The sequence below is a fragment of the Ips typographus genome, linkage group LG3, assembly GCF_016097725.1.
Source record: "Ips typographus isolate SLU linkage group LG3, UJ_Ityp_2.0, whole genome shotgun sequence".
In the NCBI taxonomy this organism is placed as follows: domain Eukaryota; kingdom Metazoa; phylum Arthropoda; class Insecta; order Coleoptera; family Curculionidae; genus Ips; species Ips typographus.
Genome location: NC_138424.1, coordinates 6,214,238 through 6,230,613, shown reverse-complemented (window position 1 = coordinate 6,230,613; position 16,376 = coordinate 6,214,238). Strand labels below are relative to the sequence as shown.

Genomic DNA, 16,376 nt, shown 5'->3' with positions numbered 1-16,376 from the left:
GTTGCCAAGCTTCAACAATACAATTAAAGAGGTGAACAGTTTGCAGTGCCAAAGAAGAACATTTATCTATGATTTATTTAGTTCAGTGTGGGAGAAACACAATTAACGTTGCTTGACACAGGAATGCAACACTGTGAGAACTGTAAGTTTATATCATTGCAACCATTACATAACTAATAATTGTAACCATATTGTTACATTATGTCCAAAGAAATTGAAATACAATTTTGACAGTCACGTGTACGTATTCTGAATAAAAAAAAAGTACAATACATTTTTTATCTATTGTCAATTAAAACTAAAAAAAAAATAAAAGGTTATATGTATAGTATAACTTAATAGTTGTTAAATGTAATGTAACAAAAGTGATAATTGTACTATATAATTTTTTGGTCCTTCGAACGTAATTTTTGTTTTTGCACAGGCATGAAAGGGTTATTTAAAATTCTTGTTTGATAAAAGGTTTGACAATTGTATTAGTTATTCTATTTCTTGTCCAGAAAAAACATTTGAAAAATCTACCCATGAAAATAACCAATGTAGTTACGTCCTGTAATTAGTACAACTACGCCACTGCAAACTTTCATTGATTTGCGATCAGCTGATTGTATTATTGCAGTGTTGCCGTTGTTAGGCAAATTTACTTAAACTGCAATAATTATTTTCCTATTTAAATGTTATTATTTCTTAAAAATTCACATTCAGTATGAATACAAAAACTGAGTACCTGATGATGGATTTACGTTTTTATATGAAAATTTTATGTGGCTATTATATATTTTTTAAGTTAAATCAGCATTCAGAACATGTCTTATCTACATAATTCTTTTATAAAGCGCTTTCACTATCTACACATCAATAATGGGCAATATTTAGTCTTTCAAATTTAATAAAATAAATGACTATTTACCTAAAAACTCATCAGACTGTTGTATATGTAAATGCAAAAATCACTATAATTGTGAGATTTTGGAATTTAAAGACTAAATAAGCCTCAATTCATAATTTTATTGACGATATAAAGAACGATTAAACAGAACATTTCTGTGATAAACCCTGAAAGTAAATTAGATCGGATTAAATCACCGCTCAATTGCATGCCTTTTATCGTACAAAATAGAGATAATACTATTCCATAAGTTAATGTGCTTTTAAAAGTCTATTATAAACCCATAATTACTTCTTGGCAAGTATATATTCTATTTGAAAATGTATTTATGTTGGTTTGCTATTTTTGCTGTCATTACATAGGGTGAGTGCAAAACGTTTTAATTAAAACACGTTTAAAAATGCTCCTGACAATGTTATTGTAACAATTAACGTATAAGTATTAAATCATTTAACATTTCTCTGTTTATCTTAGCGTTGTTAGCAACTTCCTTTCATATCCTGTTTTTTATCATTGTGAAAATTCAGTTGTGATGATGTATTAGTAGTTTCTTTAAGTACCTGATGGGGATTTACCAAACCGTTTACATATTCAGTATTAAATTCAAGGTAATGCAAAAACGCTTGTTTTAAGTAATTTTAGATTATATTGACCTTGGATAAAGCAATTGCATAGTGTCCTGGACATTCAAATGCATTTTTCGTAAATAAGTAATATCAGCTTGCCAACTCAATGAGAAGCTGAGGTATTCAGGTTAAAGTTCCTTTGTGATTATGAAAACAGTGCTGGTTACCAAAGATCATCGCATTGCGCTGGGCAGGTCTGGTCTATTGTTGTTCAATATTTACTTAACTAGTTATAACTAAGTATCATGTACTATTTGGACACGGATTTACAGTTTAATCCTGATAGATCCACTCTAGTAAACCAGAGAAATTCATTAATGATAAAATTACTCGATTAACTATTATTATTAAATCAAATTGTTATCTATATTGATTTCATTTGGAAGCTGATGAGGTTACATAAAACTGTACAATTTTTCAGACGGACGATTAGAGAGGTGTATATCGACGATAAAGATTAGATCAGTGCTTGAGATCCCCAGATCCGGGTGAATCAAATTGCCCTTGACGATCTTTTGGAAGTTATGTAGAATTTTGTAGTGCTAGTAGCGTTCAGGATAGTCAGCATGGACCAGAAAAACGAGAAGACACTCTTGGACCCTAAATACAGGTCAGTTTCAACATATTCCAATAGCAACATGTAGAAGTATAGTAATTAAATTTGGTAGCATGTAACAATAACACTCCATTTTTTAGTAGGTACTATAGTGTAAATGTGCTTATTAGTAATATTTTCTTGACAAATACATTTTCTTCAAATTTAGACCTTTTCAGTATCTTTTCTCTGTTGTCATTTAGAAATCTAGAATTTTTTTTCTATATTTTAGTAGCTGATGGTACATTTTCCTCAATTAAAACTTGGGACACCTCTTAAAAACTAAATTTATTGGACAATTGGACATGATAGAGTGTTAATGTTTTAAATAGTTATTTTCTACCACTTTTACTACCTGGGGAGCAAACGTTGTACTTTCCTCCCTTACTGTTGCGCAAAAAACTATAGTGATTCTTTGGTGAATTGCGTTTTTACGTTACTGTAAAAATATCTATCAAAATTTCTTCTGCAAATAATTTGAAAACGGTCACAGAAACGAAAAAAACATTAAAGAAACAAAAAGTTTCTAAATTCTAATAAAATTAACACACTCATTTACACTTAAAAATACGTAAATCCTATCACAACACAAATTACTAATTGCAGACCAACTGAAAGAAAATAATCATATGTGGGGCAAATTATTTATATGTATTTAGTAAAAAATAATTCCACTATCAAATTTGAACCGCCAGACCGAACAAAAACATGGGCATCGAACTTTATCAAGTTCTAAATTTTCACAATATGTACTCTAGTTGTTTACTGACATATTTATTGTAACCGCATTTCGGTTTTATTTGTCTGTAAATATGTATTAAATACGTTTATAAGTGCGGAAATGGATGACGAAAAGGCTCCCCTATTGCAAACTAAAACTTACTATTTCCATCCTCAATACAGTCAGTAAGTATTTTTTTGTTTTTTCAATTTATCAGGTTATTATAAAAAAAACTGTCACCAGCAGCATACATGCCGAAACGTCTTGTTATGTCCAAACAATTGTAAAGTAAAAATCATCCCATTTTTTGTGTTATTATATGTTTTATAGTATTTAAATTCATAATAATTTCAGCTACCTGCAGGATGACAATTTTGCCAATCAAAACAGCCCCGATTTGCATATCGCCAGGCCGATATATCAAATTGAGGATCTGCACAAGGATGCTCATTATGAAAAGCCCTACACCACTGGTGAGTGAGTTAATTGCAGTGAGTACAAACTCTTTGAATGTTTGATTGTAATTGCAGTCAAAAGCAAAGCAGCAAACTACTGCAAATCAATCAGACCTCTAGACTGTTTTTTAAATCGAATTCCTTTACTACGATGGTTGCCTGAATATAGTTGGAAAAAAAGTTTGATATCCGATATCATAAGCGGGATAACAGTAGCTGTGATGCACATTCCTCAGGTACTGAAAAAATTTAAAAAGTACACTTATCACACACAGTAACATATTACAGGGTATGGCATACGGGTTGCTGGGTAATGTGCCTCCAATTAGTGGTATTTACATGGCTTTCTTTCCGGTACTGGTTTATTTTGTCTTTGGGACTTCAAGGCATGTTTCCATGGGTTAGCACAAAACACCAACTTAAAGGGATGGGTCACAAATGACAATTTACAATTTTCAGGAACCTTCGCCATTGTATGTTTAATGACCGGTAAGGTTGTTAGTGAACACGCCAACTTAGAAATAATGGCGAATGGTACTAAAAGGTTTGTAGAAACTGAATCCTTACTACCAGGAAACATGACCCTCACTAGTGTGCAGGTGGCCACCACAGTCACTTTTGGAGTTGCTCTACTGCAAGTTCGTTTGTTTTCCTAGTTTAGTGATTCCTCATTTTTGGTTTGGTTTTTTTATTGCAGCTAGTGATGTTCACATTGAGATTAGGTGCAGTGTCGAATTTACTATCAGATAATTTGGTAAGTGGATTCACGTGCGCGTCCGCCTTCCATGTCGTCTCGTCGCAGTTGAAAGATCTTCTAGGATTGGAAATCGACAAAAGACGAGGGAATTTTTCTTTTGTTTTTGTAGGTTCATTTCAACTTATGTCTATTGTTTTGCTTTTTACCTGGATAGCAGACCCCGGTTTTTTAAAATATTTTCTTTCTAATACAAGATTTGCAACGGTTTGCTATGGTTCAAATCAAAACAGTTCTCACCTTATTTTTATTTTTTCTATTTAGATTAATAATTAAACTTATTTTCAGACTTTATACGATGTAGCGGTACACATAAGTGAACCGAACACCACTGCCTTAATACTGTCCCTGGCAACTTGTACAGTGCTGGTCTTAAATAATGAATTTTTTAAGGTACAGTACTTTTTTTCTCAATTAATTTAAAGTCAAGTGATCATTATTACAGCCATGGCTATCCAAAAAGTGTCGGATGCCCTTCCCTATTGAATTGATGGCAGTTTTTCTTGGTACGGCAGTGGCCTACTTTACCGGTATCCATAAGACCCAAAAGGTAACCGTCTTAGGATTTATACCTACTGGGTGAGCAAAATAATTTCATTATTTATATATAGAGAGTCCACAAGGCTCCTTCTTGTGATTTTGTTGTCCGTGTTATTTAACCCTGAAGAGCACCAAGTATATGATCGAAATGTCAGTTCTTTCAGATACACTAAATTGATAAGCTAAATATACTTAAATTGACCCCCTCTCCCATCTCATTATAATATTTTTTTAACACTTTAACAAAATCATAACGCCCAGTTAAGTTACAGAGGTAATCGCAAATCGTTGGTTAAATCAACATCAGGGTCTCCAAAAAGTAGGAAAAAGTTACACCGCAACTTACCTAATCCAAAGAGGATAATTTTCGGAGTACGATAGTTTGGATTTTAGTACAAACATATTTTTGAAATTCACTTTTGACAACTAAAGCTGGCTTAGATAGTCATCGAACAACCAATAAACGACAACATTTTTCAGCCTTCCAGAACCTAAACTGCCTGTCTTTAGTCTCCTACCCTACATCTGGGTGGATGTTATCGTAATCACTATGGTATCCTACACAATCACCATGTCCATGGCACTTATTTTTGCCAGGAAACTAATGTATGAAGTGGATTCAAACCAAGAACTTTTAGCTTTGGTTCGTCTACCTATACCAACGTAAACTTTATTTCAGAAATTGTGTTTTTTTTTTGTTCTGTTCAGGGTTTAAGTAACGTGGTGGGGTCAGTATTTTCCTGTCTTCCAGTAACTGCCTCCTTGTCCAGATCGATGATCCAGCAAGCTGTGGGTGGGGTCACTCAACTAGCCAGCGTGGTCAGTAGTGTTCTTTTGCTGACTGTTTTGTTATGGGTCGGGCCGGTATTTCAGACTTTACCCCGCTGTGTTTTAGCTAGTATAATTGTTATAGCTTTGAAGGTAAGGCTTGTTACATTGCAGAGTATGTTGTGGTATTCCAATTGTTTTTCAGGGTATGTTATTGCAAATTAAAGATTTCCCACGTCATTGGCACCTGAGTCGTTGGGATGGTTTCGTGTGGGGAGTGACTTTTCTCACCACGTTATTTGTACAAATCAGTGTGGGATTGGCTGCTGGAGTTGCCGCTTCCTTACTGAGCGTAGCAGCACAAGGATTAAGGCCTCGAGCCTCCATTTTAGGTAGATTACCAGGCACTGACTTGTATCTTGATATGAAACGTCACAAAGCAGTAAGTGTTTTGTTTCAGTAAATTAATCAATATTGACCAACTTTTTATAAATCTCTTTCAGACTACAGAAGTGCCCGGATTAAAAATAATCCATTTTGTTGGGGGTTTGAATTTTGCCTCTAGGGATTCTTTCAAAGATTTATTTGTTCAAAAAATTGGAATGGATCCCGCTGCGGTTTTAAGAAAACGCACTAAACTTCGCGAAAAGGTAACCAACTCATATAAACATACAGCTGTCAGTGCAGTATAATCTAATTTTTTTTTGTAGGGAATTCAATATGAGGATGAGGAAGGTTTATTAGTGAAAGGAGTAATTATCGACTTCTCCTCTTTAACCTCCTTAGATCCGTCCGGAGTAGTTTTTCTAAGACAGCTACAAACTGATTTGGAAAAACTCGGTGTAGCTTTGTATATAGCCGGTTGTTCAGGTATTTATTCCCACAATAAACTTAACTGGAAGTTGTAATTTATTTGTTTGTAGGCCAATCTTATGAAGTGATAGTGAACTGTGATAGGTGGGAAAAAAAGGATAGCAAATTTACCATTTTTCCTACCGTCCATGATGCTGTACTGTACGGCCTAGCTAGCCTTTCCAATCAAAATATCAGCGTCAAATCCAGTGAAAGTAATGCATGATTATTTTTTATTTTTAAAATATGAAATATTTTTTTACTGTCTAAGTGTACTTACCTTGTTGCCTGTAAATCACAATAACTCATATTACGAATTCCTCTCTACAAATCATAAATAAAAAAAATTTAATATAATTGTACAAAAATATAATACAAAACCTTTACGCTAAATCGTACCCTAACAACTCCTCCAAGCCATAACCAAACAATTTAAAATCAGCGAGGTATTTCTTGTACAAGTGTTCTATAGTAAAAATAGATAATTGCTGAAAGTATTCCCGCAACCTGTCTTTTGTATGACCCGCTCGTGTTACTGGAAAAACTATAGGTGGCGCGCCTATCATCTCTAGAATTGTCTTGGCGTCTTGTGAAAGTGTTTCGTAATGTCCTAAGCATTAACCAGTAAAAGGCACTGCAAAACCCGCATCAAACAACTTACCGATAAAATGATAGTTAAGAGAGCAAGGCAAGCAAAGATCGTAAATTGGAGTCCAATGTTCATTAGTGTCCACTCCTTCCGTTAGTAAGTAAGTCACAAATTCAGGAAAGGACACGTTAGCTCCGGAATCCATTTCGTCAACGGACGCAGTAGGTCGGTATTTTTTAATTATATGTTTTCCATATCGAGCCTTAAAATTGTTTTGTACATAATTTTAGTACAAGAGTGGATTGTTTAATATTTCTTAATATAACAGTGATGAATTTAGAAAGACCACAAGAAAGGGACAAAATGAAAAGATACCAAAAACAATCTCCCTAATTGCCTAAATTGTCGTTATTTAAACTTTTTATCAAATAAACAGATGCAGATTTTGTTGGACCAGAATTATTCAGAGAAGAAGAATAGAAAATTTGAGAACAGCTTTCTGGTAATGCTGGTGCAAAACTGATTTCACATAGAAATTAAGCAGCTATACAGGGTGATTCCAAAGTTGGTGCTTTCCTTTCACTTGCGAATAGGGCTTCAAAAAATAAAGTTTTTTTTCCTTTGACGCTTTTTCGTAATATGAACAATAACGAAGATACAGGGTGTCAAAGTTTTACTGAAAAAATAAAAATTTAATGATTTTGGCCAAACCACTTGAAGTAATTAAACAAAATTTTGTAGGTGTCAGTAGCTACGTGGAAAGAAAATTTTCCAAGAAACAACAATTTTTTGCGTTTACCAGTGGCGCGCGTATAATTTTTTTAAAACATTTTCGAAAAAAAAATTACCCTATTTTTTTTAAAAAATAAAATTTATTATTGAATTCCTTGTTCGATTCTAAAAATAAAACCCCTTTTATTATTTTTGCTACGATGCACCGTTTCCCAATAAAAAAATAAAAACCGTCTTAATGCGTGCCTAAAATTAAATGCTGTTTTAATTTAAAATGTCAAATTATTAAAACTTAGTTCAAAGGCGGCTGAAATCTTTTGTTTATGTATATGTCTGTTGATAAAGAATAACCTGTAGTTAAAAAAAATAAAATTTAAGTTATTTTTTATTTTGTTTTTTTTCAGTAAAATTTTGTCACCCTGTATCTTCGTTATTGTTCATATTTCGATAAAACGTCAAAGGAAAAAAAAACTTATTTTTTGAAGCCCTATTCGTAGGTGAAAGGAAAGCCCCAACTTTGGAATCACCCTGTATAAATACTTTGATATATGCCAGACTTTTAGGCAATAACTTATTGTTGTTTATTTTCAAGATATTTACCAGTAACAGAGTGCTCAAACTTTGAAAGGATGAGAATCTCAGAATCTTGATGACGAATCACAATAATTTATATTTTTTATACTTCTTTGGACCAAACACTTAACACATAAACTAGTACTGCAGTTTTAAAAATATAACTCAAAATTGGCTACAACTTCATCTTGAATAAACTCACCTGAAAGTACTTGGAGCTAGTAATATTGTCTGCAAATTTGTTCCTATAGGCGGACAGTAACCGTTCAAACGGATGTCTGGCTATAAGAAACAGGGTGTATTCAGTCAGGACCCGTTTAATTTCAGCAGTTGGAAGATCGGCTAACCTACAAACCACTCATCATATTTTAAAATTTCAGATAATTAATAACTCACCTTATAGTTGAACTATTAGCGTGAGCAACATTGGCGGGTATATCCATCAAATTGGAAACGTTTGATTGGCCGGTCAGAACCATCATTACTCTCTTCCAATTGGTGCAAGCCACCTTCGGCACATAGCAATAAAGTAACTTGTGGGTGTGGTCGACCAAGATGTGATTCAACTGCGACGCGTTTCGAATTTTACCGAAACTTAAACCTAAATTTTCGCAACCTAACATTAAGTCCTCCTGCCGGATTATTTGCTCCAACCAAGGGTAACTATCTGTACTAAAGGCTACAAGTTTTCTTATGTTGGTAATGGCCGTAAAAAGTTTATGTTAACTACCTGGAGAAGGCATGAAAAAGCCCAGAAATAGGGCTACGAACACCAAATACTTTTTTCTTGACACCACATCCCACATATCCGTAACTTAACATTTCTCGGAGTAATCTGGAGGACCTCTGTCTTTCAGTCGCTTTACAAACCTCAATTTAGACCTAAAATGGAACACCCACAATATTTTGATAACCAGGTATATTTTGATGAACTGATAATTTGAAATTTACATTCTATACAAATTTATAAAATCACAAGTGCACTTAATAAGGTTGACGTAGCACTACATTTTTGTAGTCACAATAACTATTAATAAATAGAGCAAGATAACAAATACAATATATTTTATAAATAAAGATGAGTCAAACTGTGCTAAAGAAAACAATACTAACCTATTAACAACGCCATAATTGCTAACCAATTCCTTGTCGTTTTTGAGTATTTTCCCATTAACGGTATTTTGCAACCAGAAAGTCCTCCAAATGTACTTCCAACTGACTTTTGTTTTGCTTTTTTGGCGCTGTAACTTTAACTGAAAATGTCTGCGGATCGCTTTTTTCAGATCCAACACCGTGGTGTTCTGCTGCGGTATCTAAAAATACAGGAAAACAGCTACTTAATGCACAACGCGACAGTTGGAAAGATTAACAAAATGAATTGGTTTTTAGGAATCAATGAAGGACACTCGCAAATAATCTCAACGTTATCTAGGTTGCTTTAAATTACAATATAGATCGAACTCACTGTTACAAAAATACTTACTACAACACTAAGAGGTGATTCAGAATACCTCAGAACTGAGACAGTAATGCTTTGGCCTTGTATTACAGCAATTTGAGCTTGGACCTATATTGATAACAAAAAAAGTACTAGTTTGATCAGCTTGGTCTAATAGAACTACCTCTTCAGGAGTGACATCTACTGGAAGGTCTGAAAGTAACGGATCAGATGCAATAAGTCGTTTAACGCTGCTCTGAGTGATTTCTAACAAATCCTCGTGAGAAAGATTATCAATATCTTCGTCGAGATTGGACGGTCCCACTTCAGACGTAATATCGGACATTCTATACACAGAAATACTCATTATCATACCTTTGAAATTATCTAGGTAATTATACACCAAATTCAAAGAAAGTAGGCTAAAACGATGTTATCGGAAGTCAACCTTGAATATTTTGTGTAGATAAAAAGCAGTTTTGAAATTTCCAATTTTGCCATTTACATACTTTGACTGTGTAAAAAATGTAACAGTCTAAGCAAACTTACTACTCACCATTTAACGCTGCAAAACCCACCATTTAACAAACTTAGAATACATTTACTTCACCGTGAACTACACTAACTATTTAACAAAGGTTATAAGGAACTACAAGTCAACATTTTTGTTTGCTAGTATTACTTAATGAACATAATTATTGGTCATCACCACTTTTACTAGATTGTGCAGCAATAGAAGCCAAGGACTTGTTTGTTCCCCTGTATGCTTGTAATAATATAAAATTTCACATGGCCGGTTTTAATTGCGCATTACTGATGTTTTGCTTTAATAAAGACGATGTTAACATTTTTAAGCTGAATTGGACACTACACAAAAACAGTTGATGTCAATAATTGAAATTGAACAAGATAAGGACTTTATGATTAATAATGAATTTATAGAAATGCTTTTAATGCAAAACAATGTACAGATGTTTGTTTCAAAATAGGGTGACCTTTTTCTATAAAAAGTTCATTTGAATAGATATTTAAAAAAATATTGTTATCACATTTTTTTAATGTGTTAGAGGTTAGAGGTTTATTTTTGTATAGTTTCAAGCATATACACAAGAAGCATAAATTTGACCTCTGATAGGGGGTATACAGGGTGTTAAACAGTTTTCCAAATTAAAAATGGGTCAAAATATGACATTAGAATGATACAGTTTTAGAAGGTAGGTTATTTAACAGCATTTTATGCTATACAGACATGTTTCATAAAATACTGTACTATCATTATGATGTGTTCTTTTAACCTTATCATGTTTGATAAACAACTTGTAGACATCCTGTATAACTGAATCTAAATAATTATACATATTTCTATTAAACACACACACATGTTTAATTTAAGTGCTTCTGTACTTAGTTAGTCCTGGAGTTGTAAAACAAAACAACTGGAGCATGTAAAAAAGGTTTCTGCTTATTCAACTTTTTTCTAATGATGTTTTCAATATTTAAGGCTTAAGCTTACTTAATGTTTTATACCCAGGACCCAGGTAGGAAAGATTGAGTGGAAAAAAAAGTGAGTATGTTTAACAAAATGAAAATAAAGGTCCCTCCTCCAAGTAGTAAATGGAAGACATGGCAACATGATGAACATAATTTAGTCTAAATAAAAATTAGTATTTATATGTGGTTTATACCAATTTTATCAATACTTATAAAAAGTTAAACTTTGCTCACTAGATGTCAGGGTTATTTGTTTTGAATATTTAAAATACAGAGGAGTACAGTAAGTACCTTGAGAATAATTCTTTATTTTTCCAATAATTAATTTTAAGGACACACATCCTCCCACTTAAAACAAGTGACAGTATGAAAAATTGACTGCTAGAAAAATTGTAATTTCCTTTAGACAAATTTTTATTTTCCCCTTTTTGCAAGACTAATAATGTCAGAAAAGAGATCATTTTGTTAAGAGTTATTATGATTAACGTGTAATACAGTATGAGTAGTACAGTTAAGAGTGTAAATTTAGAAACTCCTGAAATTCACTTCTAGAGTACTAATAAAGTAATAAACACTCAAATATTTTACTTCATTAAACTTGGAAAAAAATGTTTTTTCTGTTAACACCAATCATTTTGAGTTATTTTTAAATCTTGTAGGATCAAAAACTCTGCTAATAGATAGATATTTGGGAAACCCAAAAGTGTAAGTAAATGCACAGTATGGTGCAAATTTAGGTCTTAACACATTTTCTTTTACCATTGAACTTCCCCCTATACTTAATAGCATCATATACAATACTAATTTAATTAAACCACTCTATGATTTTGTATTAATTCAAAGACAAGTCATACAACATTAATACAATAAATATACACCCAATTATCCGTGTTTCCATTTAAATAATCGGTACTTTACCTACCTAAAACATGTTCCAAGATTAATTAAAAGGCACTATGTAAATTTAAGTACTCAAAAACACATTAGACTGAACTGACAAAAAAAAATACCTGCAATAACACTGAACGAAGTAAATTTTTAATGCAAGATTCCGTTATACATTCAAATAGCAGATGGTCAAATGCAAAATGCAAATTCAAATTTCTATTTATTATTAAAAATAAAAATAAAAAAAATAGAAATATTTAGAGGTTATAGTCACTGACACTGATATTCTACTTCTTCTTTGACTGAACCTTGACATATTTGACGTTGATTGAAATATATACAACCAATGGACTGCTATAATTATTAATTGTATTCGTTTCACTCGCTTTGTTTAGTGAATAAGTGCAAAGAGGACAGATATATATGAAATTAATTTTATTTGGTGTGTTGTGTGTCCACTCTAGTAACATTTATTTGAGTTAGAACTTTTGAGAAATTGGGAATTGGGAGTTCATCTCAATTTATTGGTATTTATACTAATTCTACAAATTTCTACTGTATTTAACAATCAATTCATTTTAGGAGAGTCAGACAAAACAGAGAACTAAACGTTAATTCACTTGGTAAGCCCCTATTTCCCCACTGAACATCCTAACCAAACTTGTGATGTAACAACCAACAACATCCTGGCCCCCTTGTTTATGATTCCTTATTAATTTTTTTCAGATGGCCATACAAATTGGCCGCTTAATTCAACGGTACTGTTTAGTAACCTGCTTTCCCGCCTTTACAGTTAGTACCATATACGCCGATTGGTCCTACACCCAACAGTGCAAAGCTAGAGACCGGAAGGCAGCTAAAGAACTTCAAGAAGATGGCTTTTGAATTTTACCTTCTTCCTAAAAAATGGTACTTATTTCCTATACCTTTAGCTGGAGTTCTGTTTGGAGCCTACTTGAATAGGTAAGGTAGTAAAATACATTCTGACCAATTATTGACAGTGATTCTTTTTGCAGAACTGAGACTGAAAGGCTTACTTTGTTCAGAGACAAATCTGCTCTGTACGGCCGCGAACTCAAAGAAGGTGAAGCTCCTACATGGCCTTAATTATTCAAAGGGAGAATTTGGTAGTTAAAATGTGATTTCTTGTTAGGAGTTTGTTAATAAAATGTTAATTCACAATGAGGCAAATCTGCTTTGAGACATATTCTATTAGAAATTCAATTGCACTTTTACAGTATAGTTTTACAAAAAAGTCCTAGTGATAACAAAGCTTATAAAATAGTGTGTTTCACCTCAATGTTTTCTTTTTCATCACTGTTTAATATACGAAGCATTTCAAACGCGTATTTTTTAGTTTCATCACTCCACATAGTTCTAACACTACAGGGAGCAGTCATCACATCATTTTCATATTCTGGAGGTAAAAACATTAAGCTTTTTCTTTTGCCAACTATATCAACTTTTGAATCTTCTTCTAAAATTTTGGGTTGACGCACGCTTTTTTTGCGTGCAAAATTACGGTCTTTTAAGGGGCTAGTTTTAAATCTTATTCTCCTTTCTGATAGAGTCCTTGAGAAATTTGAAGGCTTAACGATTTTGTCTACTTGTAATTTGGTACTGGTGGCTTGCACTTCAATTTCTTCATGTGTAACATAACTGGCTTCAATTTCTTCATTGTATAAGTGTTTGATTGAGCTGGAATGTGAGCTGCCGCTGCTAATTGATTTCCCGCCTTCTCTGCAACGTTTTAGGTACAATTCAGCTTGCTGTAGTTTTTCTTTAATGTTCCTCTCCATTATTTGTAGTCTCTTTTCTTTGTTGGCAAGTTTGCGCTCTTGTTCATTTATCAGTTGTTCTTTGATCTGTAGCGCGGCTTCTCTGCGTCGCAACTTTTCAAGTCTGGCTTCGTAGTCGTCTTTTTTCAAGGTTTCTTGTTTCAGTTCCAGGAAGCAATTGTCGATTTTCCATTCACTGGATTGTAGTAAAACTGTAGGGTTACACAGAATTTTATTTAGATGTTTTTTGATTTCACTTTGGTCCTTAACCATCATCAACACTATGCTTTTGAAAGATTCTGTGTAGTTTAGAGCCTGAAGTTCATTTTCGTACTTGGATTTGTCAAAGTTTTTTAAGGAGCAGGCCTCATAGATTAAAATTCCCAATTCGGACATTTTAACTTCTTTCTGCTTCTGGGCTTTGCCTTGTATACTCACATTAAAGAAATTATACAACTTGACGTTGTAATGTTCATCCAGTAAGACAGTATCAGAGTTTAAACTTCCCATGAAACATTCTACAGTTTTCAGGGCGAACGCCGTTTGATAAAGGATCCGACACAAAAGTTGTTCATGCAACTGTTTGCCTGTTTTGGTGCAATCATTTTGGATAAGGTAGGTCAAAGTGTGGTACTTGCAGTATTCGATTCTTAAATGCAACAAGTCATCGTTTTGCAAAGGTTCGTAAAAATTCAAGATGTTTGGATGTTTTATTTGAGTTCTGGCTGTTATCCTCTTGAGCACTGCTTTGCGATCGTTGCTGGTTAGATTCAGTAAGGGAACACTTTGAAAATAGTAAAGTTTACCAGTGGAACGGTGTTTGGCTATCATGAAAGTGGATAATTCCGGATTTTCATTGGGAAAGTCGTAATCTTCCATAAGACTCTCCATCTGAAATTAAATATACAAAAGTAATAAATGTGCAACACTACGCAAGTTGAGGACAAAAAGTGTAATTTTATACTACAATAAGGAGAATTTTAAAAAATCTATGTAAAACCTTAAATTTAAATAACGTTAACAAATTATTATGTAAGAATATCATTAATAAAAACTTACCATTAGCCAATTTAAAGATAATAAATTCCAAGTTGGGTTGAGATCACATCACAATAATTGTACTAGAAATAAACTGTTAATCACACGAAACCTTCACTACAATTCTTCAGTAAACAAACAAGAACCAAAACAGTAAATTTTCTCAAACTTTTGTGTGTGTTTACTATCCGACGTACCAGTTTGTGGGTGCTTTAAAAACCGTTTGAATTCAAATCTTTCGGTCCACCTCTCTCATCTCGATTCTTCGGCTACCTGCTTCCCAATCTTCAGGAACCACTTGTAAGTGGGAGTGAGAGATGCAGACAGAGTACTGTGCACAATAGGTCATTATTCTTTTAGATGTTTTGATTAGGAATAGCCTCTAAGCCCTATTATAGTTTTGTTACTTATTGTGGAGTTAATTATAAGAATATAATTTTTACGTATATGTAATTTCTGTTGTAATTGTTTAGAAAAGCTGTATAAGATAAAAATTTGCAAGAATTTTAGTAATGAAACTTGAATGAACATCTGGGAGATTGGGATTTCCAAGCTTCAAGGCGTTATAAGAAGAAACAGTTGTATTGTTCATAGTTTTATTTACGACTGGTTATAAAACGAGAGAAAAGTTCAGACTAGTCTCAAAATGTAGCAATACAAAACTTTATGGTGCCTTATGTTACAGAGAAGCTTTAAAACCTTTAAAGGACATCTGTTCTGGTCATTAAAAACAGCTCAAATTAGTGCAGAGAAATTTGTTTTTCTATGATTATTTATATTAAAATATTTATAAACTGTCTCCATCTCTAATTTAATATTAAAAAGTTATTGTGTCTTTTGTTTTACAAGAGGAACTTTCGATTAATCCGATTCGAAATTAATTAATACTCCTAAAAAGTTACAAAATATAATCAAGTAAATTTTCAACTCTTATTTTAAAAACGGTCACTTTTAGGTGCTATCTCGGCTGATGAATTTTATTGAAACACCCTGTACAAAACGTTCTTTTTAATTGACTATGGATAACTATTATTTCGAAACAGACTATATTAAAATTACACAATAATCCGTAAGATGGCACTAGCTGACCACAGTTGCATCCAGACTCATTCCTACTCCTAGATCAATTTTCCACAATATAGTCTGAGAGCAAATGTACTAATCAACGACACACTGCACCGGTTTTACGCTATGTGCTAGACAAGGATAACACGACACGGTCAGGTCGGTTGTCCATCCAGACTGTATAGTAAGCTTCCGCACCAAAGGATCCCCATCCATAATCAGCTGATTAGCCATCTGATTGCCTAGTAGATTGTGAATGAACAGGGAGGTTATGTAGGTGAAACGAGAGGGACTTATACGAGGGTGTGACGCGCGCGACAAGGACGGCAGTAGTGTAGAAAATGGCAGCAGTAGGTACAACAAATTTTGATTGTTTAGAAATTAAAACACGTAGTATAGAACAAACTTTGCTACCCCTCGTTAAACAGGTAATGGCGTAGTTAGTGTTTGCTTTTGGTTTAGTAGAGTCGGATATTTCCTTTAGGTTAGGGTGCATGTTGTATGTTTTCCCTGTAAACTTGGGTGTGCTCTGTGTGTGTATGTTTTATATTGACGGCGTCTCTGATTTAAGGTTAGTTTTACTG

General features: G+C 33.3%; 5 protein-coding genes and 1 long non-coding RNA gene across 17 annotated transcripts in view; 4 read left to right on the top strand and 2 right to left on the bottom strand.

Moving 5' to 3' along the window:
- The first annotated feature begins 1 nt into the window (after position 1).
- On the top strand, positions 2–6,557 carry LOC145726646 (prestin-like). Of its 5 annotated transcripts, none has more exons than XM_081975842.1 (15): positions 2–142; positions 1,937–2,125; positions 3,186–3,304; positions 3,362–3,522; positions 3,575–3,686; positions 3,746–3,924; positions 3,984–4,148; positions 4,329–4,433; positions 4,486–4,619; positions 5,061–5,223; positions 5,289–5,501; positions 5,554–5,790; positions 5,852–5,998; positions 6,059–6,218; positions 6,272–6,557. In XM_081975842.1, exons 2-15 carry the CDS (start codon positions 2,082–2,084, stop codon positions 6,424–6,426), a joined length of 2,094 nt encoding a protein of 697 aa, XP_081831968.1. In that variant the 5' UTR covers positions 2–142; positions 1,937–2,081; the 3' UTR covers positions 6,427–6,557. The 5 variants fall into 5 exon arrangements, with proteins under 5 accessions (XP_081831968.1, XP_081831970.1, XP_081831971.1 ...); XM_081975844.1 differs by lacking the exon at positions 2–142 and adding an exon at positions 1,109–1,252; XM_081975845.1 differs by lacking the exon at positions 2–142 and adding an exon at positions 1,350–1,497.
- On the bottom strand, positions 6,548–10,406 carry LOC145726653 (carbohydrate sulfotransferase 11-like). 2 transcript variants are annotated; one of them, XM_081975857.1, is made up of 7 exons: positions 10,089–10,406; positions 9,717–9,879; positions 9,578–9,661; positions 8,491–8,603; positions 8,297–8,441; positions 6,862–7,051; positions 6,548–6,810 (listed from the first exon to the last, which is right to left on the bottom strand). In XM_081975857.1, exons 2-7 carry the CDS (start codon positions 9,876–9,878, stop codon positions 6,584–6,586), a joined length of 921 nt encoding a protein of 306 aa, XP_081831983.1. In that variant the 5' UTR covers position 9,879; positions 10,089–10,406; the 3' UTR covers positions 6,548–6,583. The 2 variants fall into 2 exon arrangements, with proteins under 2 accessions (XP_081831983.1, XP_081831982.1); XM_081975856.1 differs by lacking the exons at positions 9,578–9,661; positions 9,717–9,879; positions 10,089–10,406 and adding exons at positions 8,825–8,976; positions 9,208–9,357 and having other exon boundaries at positions 8,491–8,773.
- A 437-nt stretch (positions 10,407–10,843) lies between these two features.
- LOC145726659 (uncharacterized) lies at positions 10,844–11,325 on the top strand. The gene is made up of 2 exons (XR_014177638.1): positions 10,844–10,977; positions 11,034–11,325. It is a non-coding gene; the product is annotated as an uncharacterized LOC145726659 (long non-coding RNA).
- A 1,081-nt stretch (positions 11,326–12,406) lies between these two features.
- On the top strand, positions 12,407–13,093 carry ND-MNLL (NADH dehydrogenase (ubiquinone) MNLL subunit). Of its 3 annotated transcripts, none has more exons than XM_081975862.1 (4): positions 12,407–12,438; positions 12,494–12,534; positions 12,705–12,874; positions 12,928–13,093. In XM_081975862.1, the coding sequence occupies exons 3-4, from the start codon at positions 12,786–12,788 to the stop codon at positions 13,016–13,018; spliced, it is 180 nt and encodes a 59-aa protein (XP_081831988.1). In that variant the 5' UTR covers positions 12,407–12,438; positions 12,494–12,534; positions 12,705–12,785; the 3' UTR covers positions 13,019–13,093. The 3 variants fall into 3 exon arrangements, with proteins under 3 accessions (XP_081831988.1, XP_081831986.1, XP_081831989.1); XM_081975860.1 differs by having other exon boundaries at positions 12,638–12,874; XM_081975863.1 differs by lacking the exon at positions 12,407–12,438 and having other exon boundaries at positions 12,477–12,534; positions 12,638–12,874.
- Positions 13,094–13,107: 14 nt separating this feature from the next.
- LOC145726651 (uncharacterized) lies at positions 13,108–14,889 on the bottom strand. The gene is made up of 2 exons (XM_081975853.1): positions 14,749–14,889; positions 13,108–14,580 (listed from the first exon to the last, which is right to left on the bottom strand). The coding sequence occupies exons 1-2, from the start codon at positions 14,749–14,751 to the stop codon at positions 13,186–13,188; spliced, it is 1,398 nt and encodes a 465-aa protein (XP_081831979.1). The 5' UTR covers positions 14,752–14,889; the 3' UTR covers positions 13,108–13,185.
- The window catches only part of alpha-Catr (alpha-catenin related), a 41,403-nt gene continuing 39,509 nt past the window's right edge, over positions 14,483–16,376 (top strand). For 3 of the 5 annotated variants that reach the window (XM_081975838.1, XM_081975837.1, XM_081975834.1), the window contains exon 1: positions 14,483–16,220. In XM_081975838.1, the coding sequence (XP_081831964.1) occupies positions 16,134–16,220 (87 nt within the window). In that variant the 5' untranslated portion in view covers positions 14,483–16,133. The remainder of the gene's footprint in view (positions 16,221–16,376) is intronic. The other 2 variants (XM_081975836.1, XM_081975839.1) reach the window with 2 other exon arrangements.

What these genes read in the sequence shown, in the direction of transcription:
- LOC145726646 (XM_081975841.1), top strand. Translation starts at nt 2,952, where the DNA reads ATGGATGACGAAAAGGCTCCCCTATTGCAAACTAAAACTTACTATTTC. An exon ending in TGAAAAGCCCTACACCACTG is followed by an intron (nt 3,305 to 3,361) that starts GTGAGTGAGTTA and finishes TTGTAATTGCAG; the next exon opens with TCAAAAGCAAAGCAGCAAAC. An exon ending in CTGTGATGCACATTCCTCAG is followed by an intron (nt 3,523 to 3,574) that starts GTACTGAAAAAA and finishes AACATATTACAG; the next exon opens with GGTATGGCATACGGGTTGCT.
- LOC145726653 (XM_081975857.1), bottom strand. Translation starts at nt 9,878, where the DNA reads ATGTCCGATATTACGTCTGAAGTGGGACCGTCCAATCTCGACGAAGAT. An exon ending in GCTAATAGTTCAACTATAAG is followed by an intron (nt 8,442 to 8,490) that starts GTGAGTTATTAA and finishes AGTGGTTTGTAG; the next exon opens with GTTAGCCGATCTTCCAACTG. An exon ending in TCTTAACTATCATTTTATCG is followed by an intron (nt 6,811 to 6,861) that starts GTAAGTTGTTTG and finishes GTTAATGCTTAG; the next exon opens with GACATTACGAAACACTTTCA.
- ND-MNLL (XM_081975862.1), top strand. Translation starts at nt 12,786, where the DNA reads ATGGCTTTTGAATTTTACCTTCTTCCTAAAAAATGGTACTTATTTCCT. An exon ending in TTTGGAGCCTACTTGAATAG is followed by an intron (nt 12,875 to 12,927) that starts GTAAGGTAGTAA and finishes TTCTTTTTGCAG; the next exon opens with AACTGAGACTGAAAGGCTTA.